This window comes from Chiloscyllium plagiosum, chromosome 45, assembly GCF_004010195.1.
Source record: "Chiloscyllium plagiosum isolate BGI_BamShark_2017 chromosome 45, ASM401019v2, whole genome shotgun sequence".
NCBI lineage: Eukaryota > Metazoa > Chordata > Chondrichthyes > Orectolobiformes > Hemiscylliidae > Chiloscyllium > Chiloscyllium plagiosum.
Genome location: NC_057754.1, coordinates 3587308 through 3603331, shown reverse-complemented (window position 1 = coordinate 3603331; position 16024 = coordinate 3587308). Strand labels below are relative to the sequence as shown.

Genomic DNA, 16024 nt, shown 5'->3' with positions numbered 1-16024 from the left:
GGGGTTAGATACAGAGTAAAGCTGCCTCTACACCATCAAACACTCCCCAGAACAGGGACAGCACGGGGTTAGATACAGAGTGAAGCTCCCTCTACACTGTCCCCATCAAACACTCCCCAGGACAGGTTCAGCACGGGGTTAGATACAGAGTAAAGCTCTCTCTACACTGTCCCCCATCAAACACTCCCCAGGACAGGGACAGCACGGGGTTAGATACAGAGTAAAACTTCCTCTACAGTGTCCCCCCCATCAAACACTGCCAGATGGAAGTACTCCCTCCTATAGTTAAAACGCCATTGGGAAATCAGGCTACTGACTTGTTCCACGAAGTATATCCCGGGATTTTTACTGACTCTGTAATAACAAAGTCAAAAAACCACATGTTGAAGCAGGAGGAGAAGTCAAAGAATAAAGAGAAGGAAATTGAAGATCATTTGTCAGAGACTGATCAAAAGTTCAAGTAAAAATAACAGATGGAGGACCAAGTGGATGTTTTTAGTTAAGAAAAAACGACAACAGAAAAATGAAAAACCCTAAACATAAAATCAGAAGTTGCTGGAAAAGCTCAGCAGATCTGGCAGCATCTGTGAAGGGAAAACAAAGTTAATATTTTGGAGTCCAATGACCCTTCCTCAGAACCGAAGTAGTTGTCTCAAAAAGCGTAAACAGAAGAAGAATTGGGGTGTCTCCCAGGATGTTACTATCTTAAAAATGACACCTTGAAGAGGAAAGAGAGACCACCACATATTCAGGCAGATGAGAAAGGGGCAGAAGTTCACCAAGTTGTATCACCAGTGGGCTGTAGAAAGGAGTTGTTGCAGGTAGCCTATGAATTACCAAAAGGAGTTCATTTAGGTGCAAGAGAAACTCAAGCCAAACTCAAAAACATTTTTATTGGCCTGGACTGCATAAGGATGTAGTTAAACTTTACCATACATATCATTATGTGTCAGGTAACTAGAGACAACCTCATTAGAGCGGAAAATGTGTTGCTGGAAAAGCGCAGCAGGTCAGGCAGCATCCAAGGAGCAGGAGAATCGATGTTTCGGGCATGAGCCCTTCTTCAGGAAGGGTTGCCAGGGTTGGAGGATGCTGCCTGACCTGCTGCGCTTTTCCAGCAACACATTTTCAGCTCTGATCTCCAGCATCTGCAGTCCTCACTTTCTCCTCGGAGAACAACCTCATTAGAGACAAATAATAAACTGCAGAGCTCAAATCCAAAGTAAACAGGCAGGAGGCCGGAAGAACACAGCAAGCCAGGCAGCATCAGGAGGTGGAATAGTCAATGTTTCGGGTAAAACCCTTCTTCAGGAGTGGGGGCTGGGTGTAGGAGGAGCTTCAGATAAAGGATCTGGTGTGGGCAGGGTGGTGAAGTGGGGATAGGTGAGGAGAGGCAGAGGGTACGATCTGGTTGGTCAATGGGAGAAATAAATCTGGTAGGTAGCTGGGAATTGAAGGGAAGTTATTTGAAATTGGAGAAGTCAATGTTGAATCCTCCAGGCTGTAACGATGGTTGGAGGAAGAACGCCTCATCTTCCGGCTAGGAACCCTCCAACCACAAGGGATGAACTCGGATTTCACCAGTTTCCTCACTTCCCCTCTCGATTCTCCTGTTCCCTAGATGCTGCCTGACCTGCTGCGCTTTTCCAGCAACACATTTCCAGGCTGTAAGCTGCCCAGGTGGAACAGGAGATATCGTTGCCAGCAATAAAACCAGCACTTTTAATAGCCATTACTCAATTTGAGTCTTAATTGGTTGTGTAGGATCCCTACCTAAAACAGAAAAGTGGGAATCAGTATTTATTGACCATAATAGATATGTCTACTAGACTTTCTGAGTGCATTCTATTATGCAGTATCACAGGATTGTAGAAGACTTAGTCAATTTTTTTAATGAGATATGGACTACCCACAGAAATACAAATCAGATCAAGGGTCAAATTTTACATCAAAGCTATTTAAGTGGTTCTGGATAGCTTACAAATAAAACAATTCAAATCCACTGCATACCACCCAGAATCACACGGAGCGTTAGAATAGTGGCATCAAACTTTAAATACCATATTGAGGGCTTATAGTCAAGACTATCCGAAGGATTGGGATAAAGGAATTCCATTTGGATTTTTTGCAATTAGGGATGCACCTAATTAATCTATCAAATTCAGTCCATTTAAAAGAGTTTTTGGACACAAAGACCGCTGAAATTAATTAAGGAGAAATTGGCGAGTCAGAGTGCAGAGACCATACAGTTGGCAGATGTGTCAAATTTTAGGGAAAGATAGAGCGTAGAAGTTGGCTAGACACCATTTGAAAGTCGCACTGTATGTGATGAAACAGGGAATAGACAAGAAATCAAAAATCTGCAATTTTGCTTGTGGAACTATAGTGTTAGTGTTATTTCCAATGGTAGGTGAATCTTTAAAAGCAAGGTTTATTGGACCTTATCAAATTGAAAGGAAACTGAGTGAGGAGAATTATTTGATAAGAACATAGACAGGAAGAAATTTCACAGAGTCATAGAGATGTACACAGCATGGAAACAGACCCTTCAGTCCTACCTGTCTATGCCGACCAGTCCCACCTGCTAACACCCGGCCCATATCCCCCCAAACCCTTCCTATTTATATACCCATCTGGATGCCTTTTAAATGTTGCAATTGTATTAGCCTCCACCACTTCCCCAGACAGCTCATCCCATATACGTACCACCCTCTGTGTGGAAAAAGTTGCCCCTTAGGTCCCTTTTATATTTTTCCCCTCTCACCCTAAACTATGCCTTCCAGTTCTGGACTCCCTGACCCCAGGGAAGAGACTTTGCCTATTTATCCTATCCATGCCCCTCATGATTTTATGAACCTCTATAAGGTGACCCTTCAGCCTCCGATACTCCAGGGAAAACAGCCCCAGCCTATTCAACCTCTCCTTATGGCTCAAATCCTCCAACCCTGGCAACATCCTTGTAAATCTTTTCTGAACTCTTTCCAATTTCACAACATTTTTCTGATAGGAAGGAGACCAGAATTGCATGCAATATTCCAAAAGTGGCCTAACCAATGTCTTATACAGTCGTAACATGACCTCCCAACTCCTGTACTCAATACTCTGACCAATAAAGGAAAGCATATCAAACCCCTTCTTCACTCTCCTATCTACCTGCGACTCCACTTTCAATGAGCAATGAACCTGCACTCCAAGGTCTCTTTGTTCAGCAACACTCCCTAGGATCTTACCATTAAGTGTATAAGTCCTGCTAAGATTTGCTTTCCCAAAATGCAGCACCTCTCATTCATTTTGGTAGAGAAGGAAAGCAAATGGAGAATGTGTTGCTGGTTACAAACTTGGTGAAGAACCAAGTTCAGAGGACTCTGAATTGGACATTCCTCAAATTAAATCTGACAATGAGGAAGTTCTCAAAATTGGGATAAACTGTTGCATTTCCTTCCAGATGAAAGTCGAAATTAACTGAAAGAGTTATGGCAATCATATGGAGAGATATGTGAGAATAAGGTGGCAAGCACTAATCTAATTACACATGGCATAAATGTAAGAAATGCTGTTCCAATTAAGCAACATCCTTATAGACGTAACCCTCTAAAGTTGGCACAGGTTCAAAAGAAGCTTGAACGCGTGTTCAAAGACAACAAAATCGAAGTACAGCAAATGGAGCCCATCCATTGTAACTGTTCCAAACATCAGATGGTCCCCATGATTATGCGCGAACTATCGTAAAGTCAATCCAGTTACAAAGTTCGATTCATATCTGATTCCACATCTGGGAAACTGTATTAAGACGACGGGATTAGCAACTTATATTTCTGAGTTGGTCTTAATTAGAGGATACTGGTAGGTAAGTTCATCTGAAAGAGCAAAGACAATTTTGATTTTTGAGACACTGATTTAGAGTCATGCCATTTGGTATGAAAAATGCACCAGGTACATTTCAAAGATTAACCAACAGAGTTGTTCCGGATTACCTAACCATGTGGTGTACATTCATGACCTGGTGATTTTTAGTTACACGTGGAAGGAACGTTTGTAACATCTGCTGGAAATGTTCTACCCAATTTCAGGGAAGAGGCTTGATGATAAACCTGGCTAAGAGTGAGTTTGCAAAAGCCCAAGTCACGTTTCTAGGCCATGTCATTGGACATGGACAGATGGCTGCGTGCGATGTGAAAACAAAGCTAATTGGGGAGTTTCCCATACCATCAACAAAGAATCCTGGGAATGAGTGCTTTTATTGCAAGTTTGTACTGAATTCTAGCTGTGTGGTTGCTCCACTGACTGATTCATTGAAGTGCAGAAAATTTCAGTGGACGGAGGTCAGAAGGCATTTGACTGAAAGCTGTTGACCACTGGCTCACCTAAGTACACAAAGCCATTCAAGGTGGCTATCAATGTGAGCGATGTGGGTGTTGGATGACAAGGAGAAAATAGAAAGGCCTATTGGGTATTTTTCTAGAAAATTGAATATTCATCAACAGAAACATTCCACAGTTGAGGAGGAGGGTGGTGTTACATTTCAAAACTTGTATTGCCAGCAAATGTGTCTGAAACAATTGTACAGACTGATCACAACCCTTGGAGAAATCTAAGGACAAAAATTCCAGACTGTTCAGATGGAGTTTATTACAGCAGCCATTCAATTTGAAAATTACATGTGGCAGGACAAAAGGACGTAATTTTCAACGCATTGCCATGACTCTGAAGAAGAAAGATAGAAGCATTCAGTGGCAGGAGTAAACAGACTTCAGGAGTAAATGTTTGCATGCTTAGAGTCAATGTAATGTATATGTATTTAGTTCAGATAGAATAAGAGTAAGGGTTTTTAAAAATTAAGCCATCTTTGGCACTTTTTTTAAAGGGGAGAAGTGGATTTTGGCCTGGTTTCGTTTACAGAGAGATTGGGGCACAGGTTCTGAGCAGTCTATGAAAAGATAAACAACTCACAAAGCTGTGTGTGTTTTTTAAAAAAAAAAACAGATTTAGAACAATAGAAGCAGCCTGACTGTGTGTGATCAAGCTCCCACAGAACCAGGAATTTGGTCAAATGGATGACGTCGTTCCATCAGTTAAACTCACCGACTGCCCACTTCTTGGAGTTGACATCCACCAACTCGAAGCCGTGCAGGACTGGCGCTGGCCATCCTCGTCCAGAGGAGGGGCATGGGGATGGTGACGCTGCCGAGCACCATCCTGGACCTGAGGCTCCTCCCTGCCGCCATCTTCACCCCACACGTCCGCCCTGCCGGAGCGTCACATCTGCCCGGTCACCTGAAAGGACTTCCGCCCCACAGAACGCTGCCCCCACCTTTGTGGGGGGATACGCACCCCGAAAACCGACACATTCCAAACATCTCTCTAAGGCAAATGCACGCCACGGACACGTCGGGCCAAATGGCTTGCTTCTCTAATGCCTTTTCTTTCTCTTGTTCAACTGCGGGACATTCCAGGAGTGAACAGGAAAGGGTTTGGAGGGATATGGGCCAGTGGGTCTAGTTTAGTTTGGGATTATGGTCGACATGGTCTGTTTGGGCCAAAGGCTGTGTTTCTGTACTCTGTGACGGCTTCCTGCTGTGTGGTACAACGCTGACAGGATGAACTACATCTCTCGTTTAATCATGACTGTGGGATCCATGTTGGACATAGGGTGGGACAGGTGGCGTACAGCTGAACCTGAATCAACCTATCGTATAGCTGCAGCTAAATCATCCCCCACTCCCAATGTAAATCAGGAATTCACGCATGCTGCACTTTTGGAATATTGCGTTCAATTCTGGTCTTCCTGCTGCTGGGAAGGATGTTGTGAAACTTGAAAGGGTTCAGAAAAGATTTACAAGAACGTGGCCAGGGCTGGAGGTTTTGAGCTACACGGAGAGGCGGAACAGGCTGGGGCTGTTCTCCCTGGAGTGTCGGAGGCTGAGGGGTGACCTTGTAGAGGTTTATAAAATCATGAGGGGCATGGATAGGGTGAATAGCCAAGGTCTTTTCTCGAGGGGAGATGAATCCAGAACTGGAGGGCATCGGTTCAAAAGTGAGAAAAGCTTAAAGGAGACCTAAGGGGCAACTTTTACATGCAGAGAGTGGTGTATGCTGGGAATGAGCCACCAGAGGAAGTGGCAGAGGCTGGTACAATGACAACATTTAAAAGGCATCTGGATGAGGACATGAATAGGAGGGGTTTAGAGGGATATGGGCCAAGTGCTGGCAAACGGGACTGGATTAACTTAGGATATCTGGTTGGTATAGACAAGTTGGCCCAAAGAGTCTGTTTCTCTGCTGAATAGCTTCGCTACTGCATACAATAACAAATGTGCAAAAATGTCCTGTCCCTGAGGAGAACAGATCGGGGGACTACCTTACTGCAGAGAGCTGGCGAGGCTGGGGCATTGACTATATTGAAGGTTGAGACAGACATTTGTAATCAGTGTGGAAATCAAGTGTAATGGGAAAAGGCAGGGAAGTGCAGTTAAGGATTATCAGATCCACTGTGATCTCTTTCAACGGTGGGGTCGGACTCTACGGGCTGAATGGCCTACAAACACTCGTCCTTCTTTTGGTCTCAAAGCTTGGCACTTAACTGTCAGTCGTCACTTAACTGGTGCGTGCCCTCTGGTCACCGAAGTCCACTTGCCAGCCGATCAGCACTCTTCTTGCGCGCTTGATAAAATGTCGCCATGAGAATTGTCTGGGCCAGTGTTAGAGGGGAGAGATGGGTGCCTTTGCCTGGCAATACTCGAGCAATCCCGACGCAGGAACGGCCAGGAGACTAAAGGAACTCTCCACGTCCCCTTAAAAATGCCTTTATTTAGAGCCAGATGGACAATTTCAGCCACCACCACCCCGCGAACATTCGCCCGCACACCCCACCTCCCTCTCAAAAAAAAACACTAACGCATCTCACTGACTGCAAGAGCAGAGGGGAGCCACGACAAACCAAGGAACAGACAGGTGGAACAGCCACAGATTAGGATTCGCACAGATTTCAACAACACAACCCACCCCGCGCAAGTGAGGTTACCTCTGTTGGTGAGAAACCCAAAAATTCTGGTCAGGTGAGAGCATGGATCGTCCCTCTCTTTTTTAAAAAAAAAGTCTTTTCTTTCTCCCAACTTTTTATTTCGCGTTTTACTAAAATTAAACCGTAAAAATAATGCCAAAACACTCTTCCAGCTCTTTCTATCTTTCCTTCTGCTCATGCAATTTCTTTTTAAATTTGAAGGTCGGGACCGCAGAGGACTGGGAGGTTTTTATTTTGGGGAGGGGGAGCGAGGGCGAGGTGGTGGGGCAGATACTCCATGCACACGAGAGACAAAGCGAGGGGGATAAAACGGTTTAAGAGCTGCGACCTGGGCGCAGTAAATAAAACGAGGCGAGAGAAAAGGGGGAAAAAAAACGAAACTCCTGGATGACTGTAACCCCCCCCCCCCAATCAAAGCCAACCCACCATCCCCATTCCCACCCACCCCCCTCACGATACTCTGCCCCCGGATATGAAAAAATAAATCTTGAAAGTAAACAGCACACGCACACATGCACGCGCACACACACACACACACACACATATACATAAACACACGCGCCCACAAACTGAATAAAACCCCCATTTTTATCCTCTTCTACCACCAGCCGGTAGCGAGACGCGAAGCTAGGAGTCATAGTCATCATCCTCTCCGCCATCTTGACACATCGGGGTGGCCGCGGGCATCGGCAGGTTGCCCAGCGCCGGCGAGCAGGTCGGCACGGGCAAGGCTGGCAGCGGACTGCTGAAGACTGACCGGGGGCTGCGGGAAAACGAGACAGGGCCTGGGGTTTACACCTTTCGCAGCCTCAGGGCCTCCCCCCCCCAACCCACCGCGAGTTGACAACGTCACGCCAACTGAACGCCCCGGAAACAGGCCGTTCAGCCCATCTGCCCGGCGCTGGCTCTGCTGCTCCACAGGAACCGAACCCCTCCCAATCCTCCGCCTTACCCAGTCTCCCCGGTCCTCCCTCCCTCGTGGGTCCTCACGAAACGGGAAGCAGGAGCAAGTCAGAAACGAAGGCGGAAACTGCTGGAAAATCGACGGGGCTGTCTGACAGCGTCAGCGAGGAGAGAGCAGCAGTCGCCTTGGGGGTCCGGCCAGCCTTCCTAGGAAGTGGAGACGGCCATTCGGCCCCTCCAGCCTGCCCCGCCATTCAGTAAGATCGCGGCTGATCTTTCCAGCTCCACTTACCTGCCCGCCCGCCCAAATCCTTAACCCTTTCGCTGTTCAGAAAGCTATCTTTGCCTTAAAAGCAGTCAGCGAGGTAACCTCAACTGCTTCATTGGGCAGGGATTTGCACAGAATCACAACCTTTAGAGTGAATAAGTCCCTCCTCAGCGATTAAACTTACAATTAGAGTACAAATCTTGGCAAAAAAAATCGTACGCCCCTACTCAGGTTCATCTTGCTCCCCTCTTATTTTGAGGCGATGTCCCCTAGTTCTAGTTTCACCCACCAATGGAAACAACCTCCCTGCTTCTATCTTATCCACTCCCCCGGTAATGATATTTGTATAAGATCACCCCCCCTCCTCATTCTTCTAACTTCCAATGAGTGGTAGCCTCAGTCTACTCTATCTCTCCTCATAATCCAACCCTCTCAATTTGAGCCAACCTAACAGGGTTCACAGCTCCCCCCCCCGCCCCCCCCCCCATATTACTCCCCTCGTTTACTCCCAGTGTGAAGGGGTGGCACACACTCCCTACTCTCTGGGTGAAGACATTCTTGCTGGATTGCCAATCGGATCAAGCAGCGGCTCGCCCTCCATCGGCTGCCCCCAAGTTCCAGCCTCGTCTGCGAGAAAGCATCCATCTTGTGCAGACTCCCTTCGCAACCTTAAAAGATCGCTTGCAGACGCGCCAAAGAAAGCGTTCTATCCGGGTGCACCACAGCCTGGTACGGTAACTGCCGTGCCCAGGACCGTGAGAAACGACAGGGCGCTGTGAACACAGCCCAGTCCATCACATAAACCAACCTCTCATCCACTGACTCCACCTACACTTCCCGCTACCTCGACATCATCAACGACCCCTCCCGCCACAGTTACACTCTCTTGCACCCTGGTCCGTCGGGCAGAAGATATAAAAGTTTGAATACACCAAATAGATTCAAGAACAGCTTCTTCCCTGCTGTATTCAGACTTCTGAATATCACTCAAATGGTAGCTCTGATCTTTCTTTCTTTCTTTCTCTCTGTCTCTCTCTGTGTGGCTGTAACACTAACACTGTATTCTGCAGACTGGCTGTATTCAGACTTCTGAATATCACTCAAATGGTAGCTCTGATCTTTCTTTCTCTCTGTCTCTCTCTCTCTCTGTGTGGCTGTAACACTGTATTCTGCAGACTGTTCTGCTACCCTGACCCACTTTGTGTGGTACGATCTGTCTGTACAGCGTGCAAAACTTTCCACCGTGCCTTGGTACATGTGACAATAAAGACCTCGATCACAGGAACGTAGGTCATAAGGAGGAGTAGGCCACTCAGCCCCTCTGACCTAACTGCTGTTGTCCCTCATGGCTGACCTTCGACCTCAGCACCATTTCCCCGCACCATCCCGCGATATCTTTAATATCTCAAAACCTCTCCATCTCTTCCTCTGGTTGACGAAACTCCTCCTTATCTCGGCCTCAAAATGGCCAACCCCTTCTCCTGAGCCTGTGTCTCTGCCCCTCCCCACAGACTCCCCCAGCTGGGTCTCGGCCCATTCCCCAGCTAAAGGCAGGAGATGGAGGAGGGGAGGGTTTTCTCCTTCCTGCATTGCCCCCTGACCTGGGCCTGTACCAGATTCGCACGTTTCAGTCAGACCACCTCTCAGTCTCCGAAACACAGGCCTGGTCTCCTCAACCTTTCCTCATGGACAATCCCGTCATACCAGTGATCTGTCTGGTGACCCTCCAGAGTCGAGTCCTAGCCTGAATGGAGTCTCACAGCAGTGAAACAGACCCTTCGTCCAACCAGTCCATGCCGACCATAATCCCAAACTAAACTAGTCCCACTGCCTGCTCCTGGCCCATATCCTTCCAAATCTTTCCTATTCATTTGCTTATCCCAATGTCTTTTAAACATTGTAACATCCGCCACTTCCTCTGGAAGTTCATTCCACTGTGTTAAAAAAAAGTTGCCCCTCATATCTTTTTAAAGTCTTTCACCCTTTACCTTAAAAAATACGCCCCCTTGTCTCAAAATCGCCCACCCTAGGGAAAAGACACCTGCTGTTCACCCTATCCATGCATCCTCATCATCTAATAAACCTCTATTAGGTTGCCCCTCAACCTTCGATGCTCCAGTTTAAAAATAAAAGCCTCAGCCTCTCCTTAGAACTCAAACCTGCCATTGCCGAAATCAGGAGCCCAGGGCACTGGAGAAGTCTCCGCTGGCCTGCATGAAACATGGAGAGAGATTACACCCGCCTCAAGTGGCAGTGTCTCATTGAGCAGATAGCATCGTCCAATGGTGGAGCACTCCCTCAGCATCGACAGGAGACTGCTGCTTATCGGTGCGGGAATCAAAGCACAGAGGAAGGCCGTGGCTGAGCTGACAGTGGTTCCAACTCCCAAGTTCCTCTCTGCGACACCTCCCACGTTACCCGAGACAATCAAAAGTCTGCCTGGCCTTGAACATGCTGATTGGCCCGGCTACTTCTGCTCTTCTGCTCTCTGAACGCCACACACACAAAACGACTCGCTGAGGCTGAAAAGTCGTCCCTCATCACCTCAAACGCGAGACACCTCCACTCTGAACGAAGATTCCCGCCAAGGAAGGGTAGCCCCAGCCCTGTCAGGGCCCCTCAGAATCTTCACAAGTAACCTCTCGATCATATACGCTCCCGGGAGCCCAGGTGCCAGCGTGCTTCATAAGGCAAAACCCTCCAAGCAGGAATCAGCCATGTGAATGTTTTCTGCCCTGCTTCTAATGCCAGCACACCCCCTCCTGCAGTCAGGAGACCAGAGCCGCACACGGCACTTAAAACGCTAAACTTGTAGCGAGGCTTCCAAATTTTCGTAGCGTCGTATAAGCACAGAAACAGACCCTTCGGTCCAACTCGTCCATAAGTTTCCCAAAGTAAACCAAACTGGCCCCAGTTGCCTGTGTTTGGCCTGCATCCCTCAAGACCTCTCCTATTCATGTAACTCTCCAAACATCCTCTCAACATTGTAGCTGCACCTGCATGCGCCACTTCATCAGGAAGTTGATTCCACACGCGAACCGCCTCGCCCACGTGAAAACGTTACCCCTCGTGTCCTTTTTAAATCTTTCCTCTCTCATTCCAAACTCTCTCTCCTCTCTCCCCCCCTCTCCAAAGGGAAACGACCTTTGGCTGTTGACCTTATCTGTGCCCTTCACAATTTTGTAAACCGAGAGAAAGATCACCCCTCCCCACTCCCACCTATTAATTCCTTCCCTTCGCAATAAAGGTCACTATCCCCCTTCTGCCTCTCTAAAGACTTGCTGCATTGGCATACTAACCCTTTTGTGATTCATGCACCAGGATGCCTCTGTGCCAGTCTTCTGCAGTCTCTCTCTCTACTTAATTAATGCTCTGCTCTTCCTGCTGAACCGAGCTGCTGCCATGCCTTTGCCCTCTACCCGAGTCCATGCCGACAATCCCACCCACCCATGTCTCTCTGTCCCTCCTCCCGGGGAGTGCCTCACCTCTGGACCTGGCATCCGGGCTTATCTGCGCTGGACCGGGATGCCTCCTCTTCGTCCGTCTCGCTGTCCTCCGACTCTTCCTGTAGGTGAGAAGCAGGAGTGGATTACACGAGGTTGTGAGGAGGAGGGCTCTCTCGACAAAGGAGACAGCACACGGACGCAGGGAACGGAAAGCCCAGTCGCCGCGGTTACCCCCTCCGCACGGAGTGGGGTTTGGGATAGTGCGCTGAGGCACGGGCGGTGGGGAATTAGCACTGTAGCTTTTCTGGGCACAGGGCGACCGCAGCTGGAGTTTCTGGGCACACGGGGGCATGGCCCATCACAGCAGGGTCAGACCTTGGGTGGGGGGGGGGGGGGGGGGGGTGCAAACGCCTGACACCCCCCTCCGCCCTGCCCCTGACACTCACCTCCTGCTCTGATTCCGTGCTGGACTGCTTCCTGTCCTTGGCTTTAGGCCCCGGCCCCGCTCCTCCATTTGTGTTCCTCCGTCCGGATCCGGGCTTCCTCCCCCTGAGCAAAGACAGAAATGTGGGCGCAATCAACCACTAAAAAGTGTCTGTCCATGTGCACGCATCTGACCGTTTGTGTGCGCGTGCACACGCGTGCACGTATGTCTCTGTGTGTCCTGTATGTCACCCCCATGTGTGTATGTCCTAGTCTGTGTGTGCCCGTCTGTGTGTACGTCCATCCCAGTCTGTGTCCCTGCCTATGTGTCCCCGTCTGTGTGTGCATGCACGTGCATGCATGTCCCTGTCTCTATATGTCCATGTGTCCTTGTCTGTGTGCGCACCCCCATATGTGTGTGCGCATGTGTCCCTGCCTGAGTGTGTGTCCACCTGTGTGCACGTGCGTGCCTGTCTGAATGTGCACATGTGGGTGTGTGCACATGCGTGTCTATCCCTCTGTCTACGTGTGTCTGTGTGTATATATTAAGAGCTCAAACTTCACCCAGTGCCCATGGCAAATCAGTTTTGACAGTCTCCAACAAGAGAGATGTGACAATCTGTGCCTTCATGAGGGATTGGTCCTGTTCTGTTCTCTTGAAGATGGCTTTTGCAAACTTGGTCACTAGCTGTCTGCTCAGTGGATAGCTTTGGTTTTTTTTTAATTAAAGAGTGGATGGAGTCAGGCTCCCACAGCCCAGGGGTTTAGTTTGGCTTTCAGTTGGTGAAGCTGGCTTTCTTTGGGAGTTGATGCTGCTAGATACAGCTCTCTCTCTGCTGCCAGATTCCTTCTGTCAGTGTTCCTTCTCTGGGACTGGAGGAGCACCGGAACTAGGAGCAGGAGTAGGCAATTCAGCCCTTTGAGCTCGCTCACCCATTTAACATGATCTTATCCTGGTCACAACTCCACTCTCTCTAACTGCGAGCTAGGTGGGGAGGGAAATCTGTTTTCGCTGAATTTGCCTTTGCCAAGGGTGTGTTTATGGGATGACGCTGTATGGGAATAGTTGACGAGTAGTGATAAAGAGTAGTAAAAGTAATAATGAGTAGTAATAAGACTATTAATAAAGTTATGCCAGTCATTTTTGGTATTTTAACAGTGGTACAGGAACACAATCTACTTTGCTTTTAAAGCTTAGTAGTTTGATCAATTTAATCTGGAACACTGCACCTTACCTTAAATAAGATAAAAGTTAGTGTCTAGGCAATCTCCTTGATATATTTTTGAGGGGGGTTCGGTCTGGTCCATAAGAGAGAATCAAACCATCGCCCACTGATGCTCAAGGATGTGACCACTGCTGAGGCCCCAACGTCTCTCTCGTATCTGTGCCAGCATTGAGAGTGTTTCTGACTAGGCGAGCATTCATTGCCCGTCTCAATTGCTAGTGAACCGAGCATGCTTGCTAGACCATTTCAGAGAGCAGTTGAGAGTCGGCCACATTGCTGGAGGCCCGGAGTTCACGTATAGAGACAGAGAGGCATAGTGCAGGTTCGCTTTTCAGACTGGAGGTCTGTAACCAGTGGTGTTCCACACGGATCGGAGCTGGGCCCACTGTTTGTCGTTTATATAAACGATTTAGATGAGAATATAGAAGGCATGGTGACTAAGTTTGGGGATGATACCAAAATTTGTGGCAGAGTGTAGAAGGTTATCTAAGATTACAAAGAGAATTTGATCAATTTGGGTCAATAAGCTGAAGACTAGCAGTTTCATTTGGATAAATGTGAGATATTGCATTTTGGTAAAACACACAAGGGCAGGACTTGTATAATTAAACTAGGGCCTTGGGTAGTGTTGTAGAACAGAGAGACCTCGGGGCTTAGGTACATAATTCTTCAAAGTTTCCATCACATATAGAGAGGGTGGTTAAGAAGGCGTTTAGTACACTTGCCTTCATTGCTCAGACCTTTTGAGTACAGGAGTTGGGACAATATGTTGAGGTTGTACAGGACGTTGGTGAGGCCTCTTCAGGAGTTCCGAGTCCAGTTCTGGTCGCCCTGTTATAGGAAGGATATTATTAAACTGGAGAGGGTTTCAGAAGAGATTTACCAGGATGTTGCCGGGAATGGAGGGGTTGAGTTATGAGGAGAGGCTGAATAGGCTGGGACTTTTTTCACTGAGAGGTGACCTTATCGAGGTTTATAAAATCTTGAGGGATACAGATAAGTTGAACGACAAGTGTCTTTTCTGGGGGATTTCATGACTACAGGGCATATTTTCAAGGCGAGAGGAGAAAGATGTAAAAAGGAAGGCACAACGGTCAATTTTCTTACAGAGAGTGGTGAGTGTGTGGGATGAACTTCCGGAAGGAGTTGTGGATGTGGGTAAAGTGTTTAAAAGACAGTTGGACAAGTACATGAATTTAAAAAAGATTTTGGAGGGATATGGGTCGGGAGCAGGCAGGTGAGGGACTAGTTTAGTTTGGGGATTATGAGCAACATGGACTGGGCAAGGACAGCACCTTCCTGTCCCCTAAAGAACATCAGTAAACCAGATGAGGACAGTTGCCATTACACAGCTTTTAATTCGAAATTGTAGATAACGCAAAGATAGAAGGGAAGTGTATTGTGAACATGATGTGTGGAGGATGTAGACAGATAAGGAGCAGTGGCAGGTGGAGGACACCGGCCAGGACAAAGCAGCCCATTGGATTGGCACCACATCCACTCCCTCCACCACCGACAGTGCAGCAGTGTACACTATCTGCAGAAATTCACCAAGGTTCCTCAGACCGCACCTTCCAACCTCTCAACCTCTACCATCTAGATGGGGCAGCAGGTATTTGAGAACACCATCTTGACCGGGACATCTAGCGCCGATCCTTCAGGTCGGAATCCCGGAACTCCCTCCCGAAGGGGCACGGTGTGGGTGTCTCTGCGACATGTGGACTGCAGCGCTTCAAGGTGACAGCTCCACACACCACCTTCACCAGGGGCAATTAGGGATGGGCAATAAGTGCTGGGCCCAGCCAGCGATGGAATGTGGGTCATTGCAGTGGGTGTGTTCTGGGGGGCGTTACCCAATCCAGAGGAGAGCCTGGGGCTTTCTGGTTGATGACTGGTCGTTCATGTCTCGGTACCTACCTCCGCGGGGTCTTGTCACCTTCCATGTGGTTGTCCTCATTATCGCCCTGCATGTCTGGCACAGAGGCTACCAGATCCTTCAAGAAATCAAACTGCTGCTCCAACTCAATGCACTGCTTCCTGGAGACAAACATATCAGAAAGTCAGTTTAAAGCTCTGCTGTGTCTTCACTGCATTATCCCATCAACCACCCACAGGGGAAGGAACAGCACTGTTAATAACAGAGTAAAGCTCCGTCACAAAGTAAACCCCCATCAATCACCCCCCATGACAGGGACAGCATGGGGTTAGATACAGAGTAAAGCTCCCTCTACACTGTCCTCCATCAATCACCCCCCAGGACTGGGACAGCACGGGGTTAGATACAGAGTAAAGCTCTCTCTACACTGTCCCCCATCAAACACTCCCCAGGACAGGGACAGCACGGGGTTAGATACAGAGTAAAGCTCCCTCTACACTGTCCCCCCATCAAGCACCCCCAGGGACAGGGACAGCACAGGGTTAGATACAGAGTAAAGCTCCCTCTACACTGTCCCCCATCAAACCCTCCCAGGACAGGGACAGCACGGGGTTAGATACAGAGTAAAGCTCCCTCTACACTGTCCCCCATCAAACACTCCCAAGGACAGGGACAGCACGGGGTTAGATACAGAGTAAAGCTCACTCTACACTGTCCCCCATCAAACACTCCCAGGACAGGGACAGCACAGAGTTAGATACAGAGTAAAGCTCCCTCTACACTGTCCCACATCAAACACTCCCAGGGACAGGGACAGCACAGGGTTAGATACAGAGTAAAACTCCCTCTACACTGTCCCCC

At 48.3% G+C, this 16024-nt stretch overlaps 1 protein-coding gene across 1 annotated transcript in view; it reads right to left on the bottom strand.

Annotated features, from left to right (window-relative positions):
• Positions 1–6787: 6787 nt before the first annotated feature.
• The window catches only part of drap1 (DR1-associated protein 1 (negative cofactor 2 alpha)), a 12949-nt gene continuing 3712 nt past the window's right edge, over positions 6788–16024 (bottom strand). Inside the window, exons 3-6 of the mRNA XM_043682646.1 lie at positions 15205–15324; positions 12085–12187; positions 11678–11757; positions 6788–7784 (exon numbers count right to left, since the gene is read on the bottom strand). Of these exons, the coding sequence (XP_043538581.1) occupies positions 7649–7784; positions 11678–11757; positions 12085–12187; positions 15205–15324 (439 nt within the window). The 3' untranslated portion in view covers positions 6788–7648. The remainder of the gene's footprint in view (positions 7785–11677; positions 11758–12084; positions 12188–15204; positions 15325–16024) is intronic.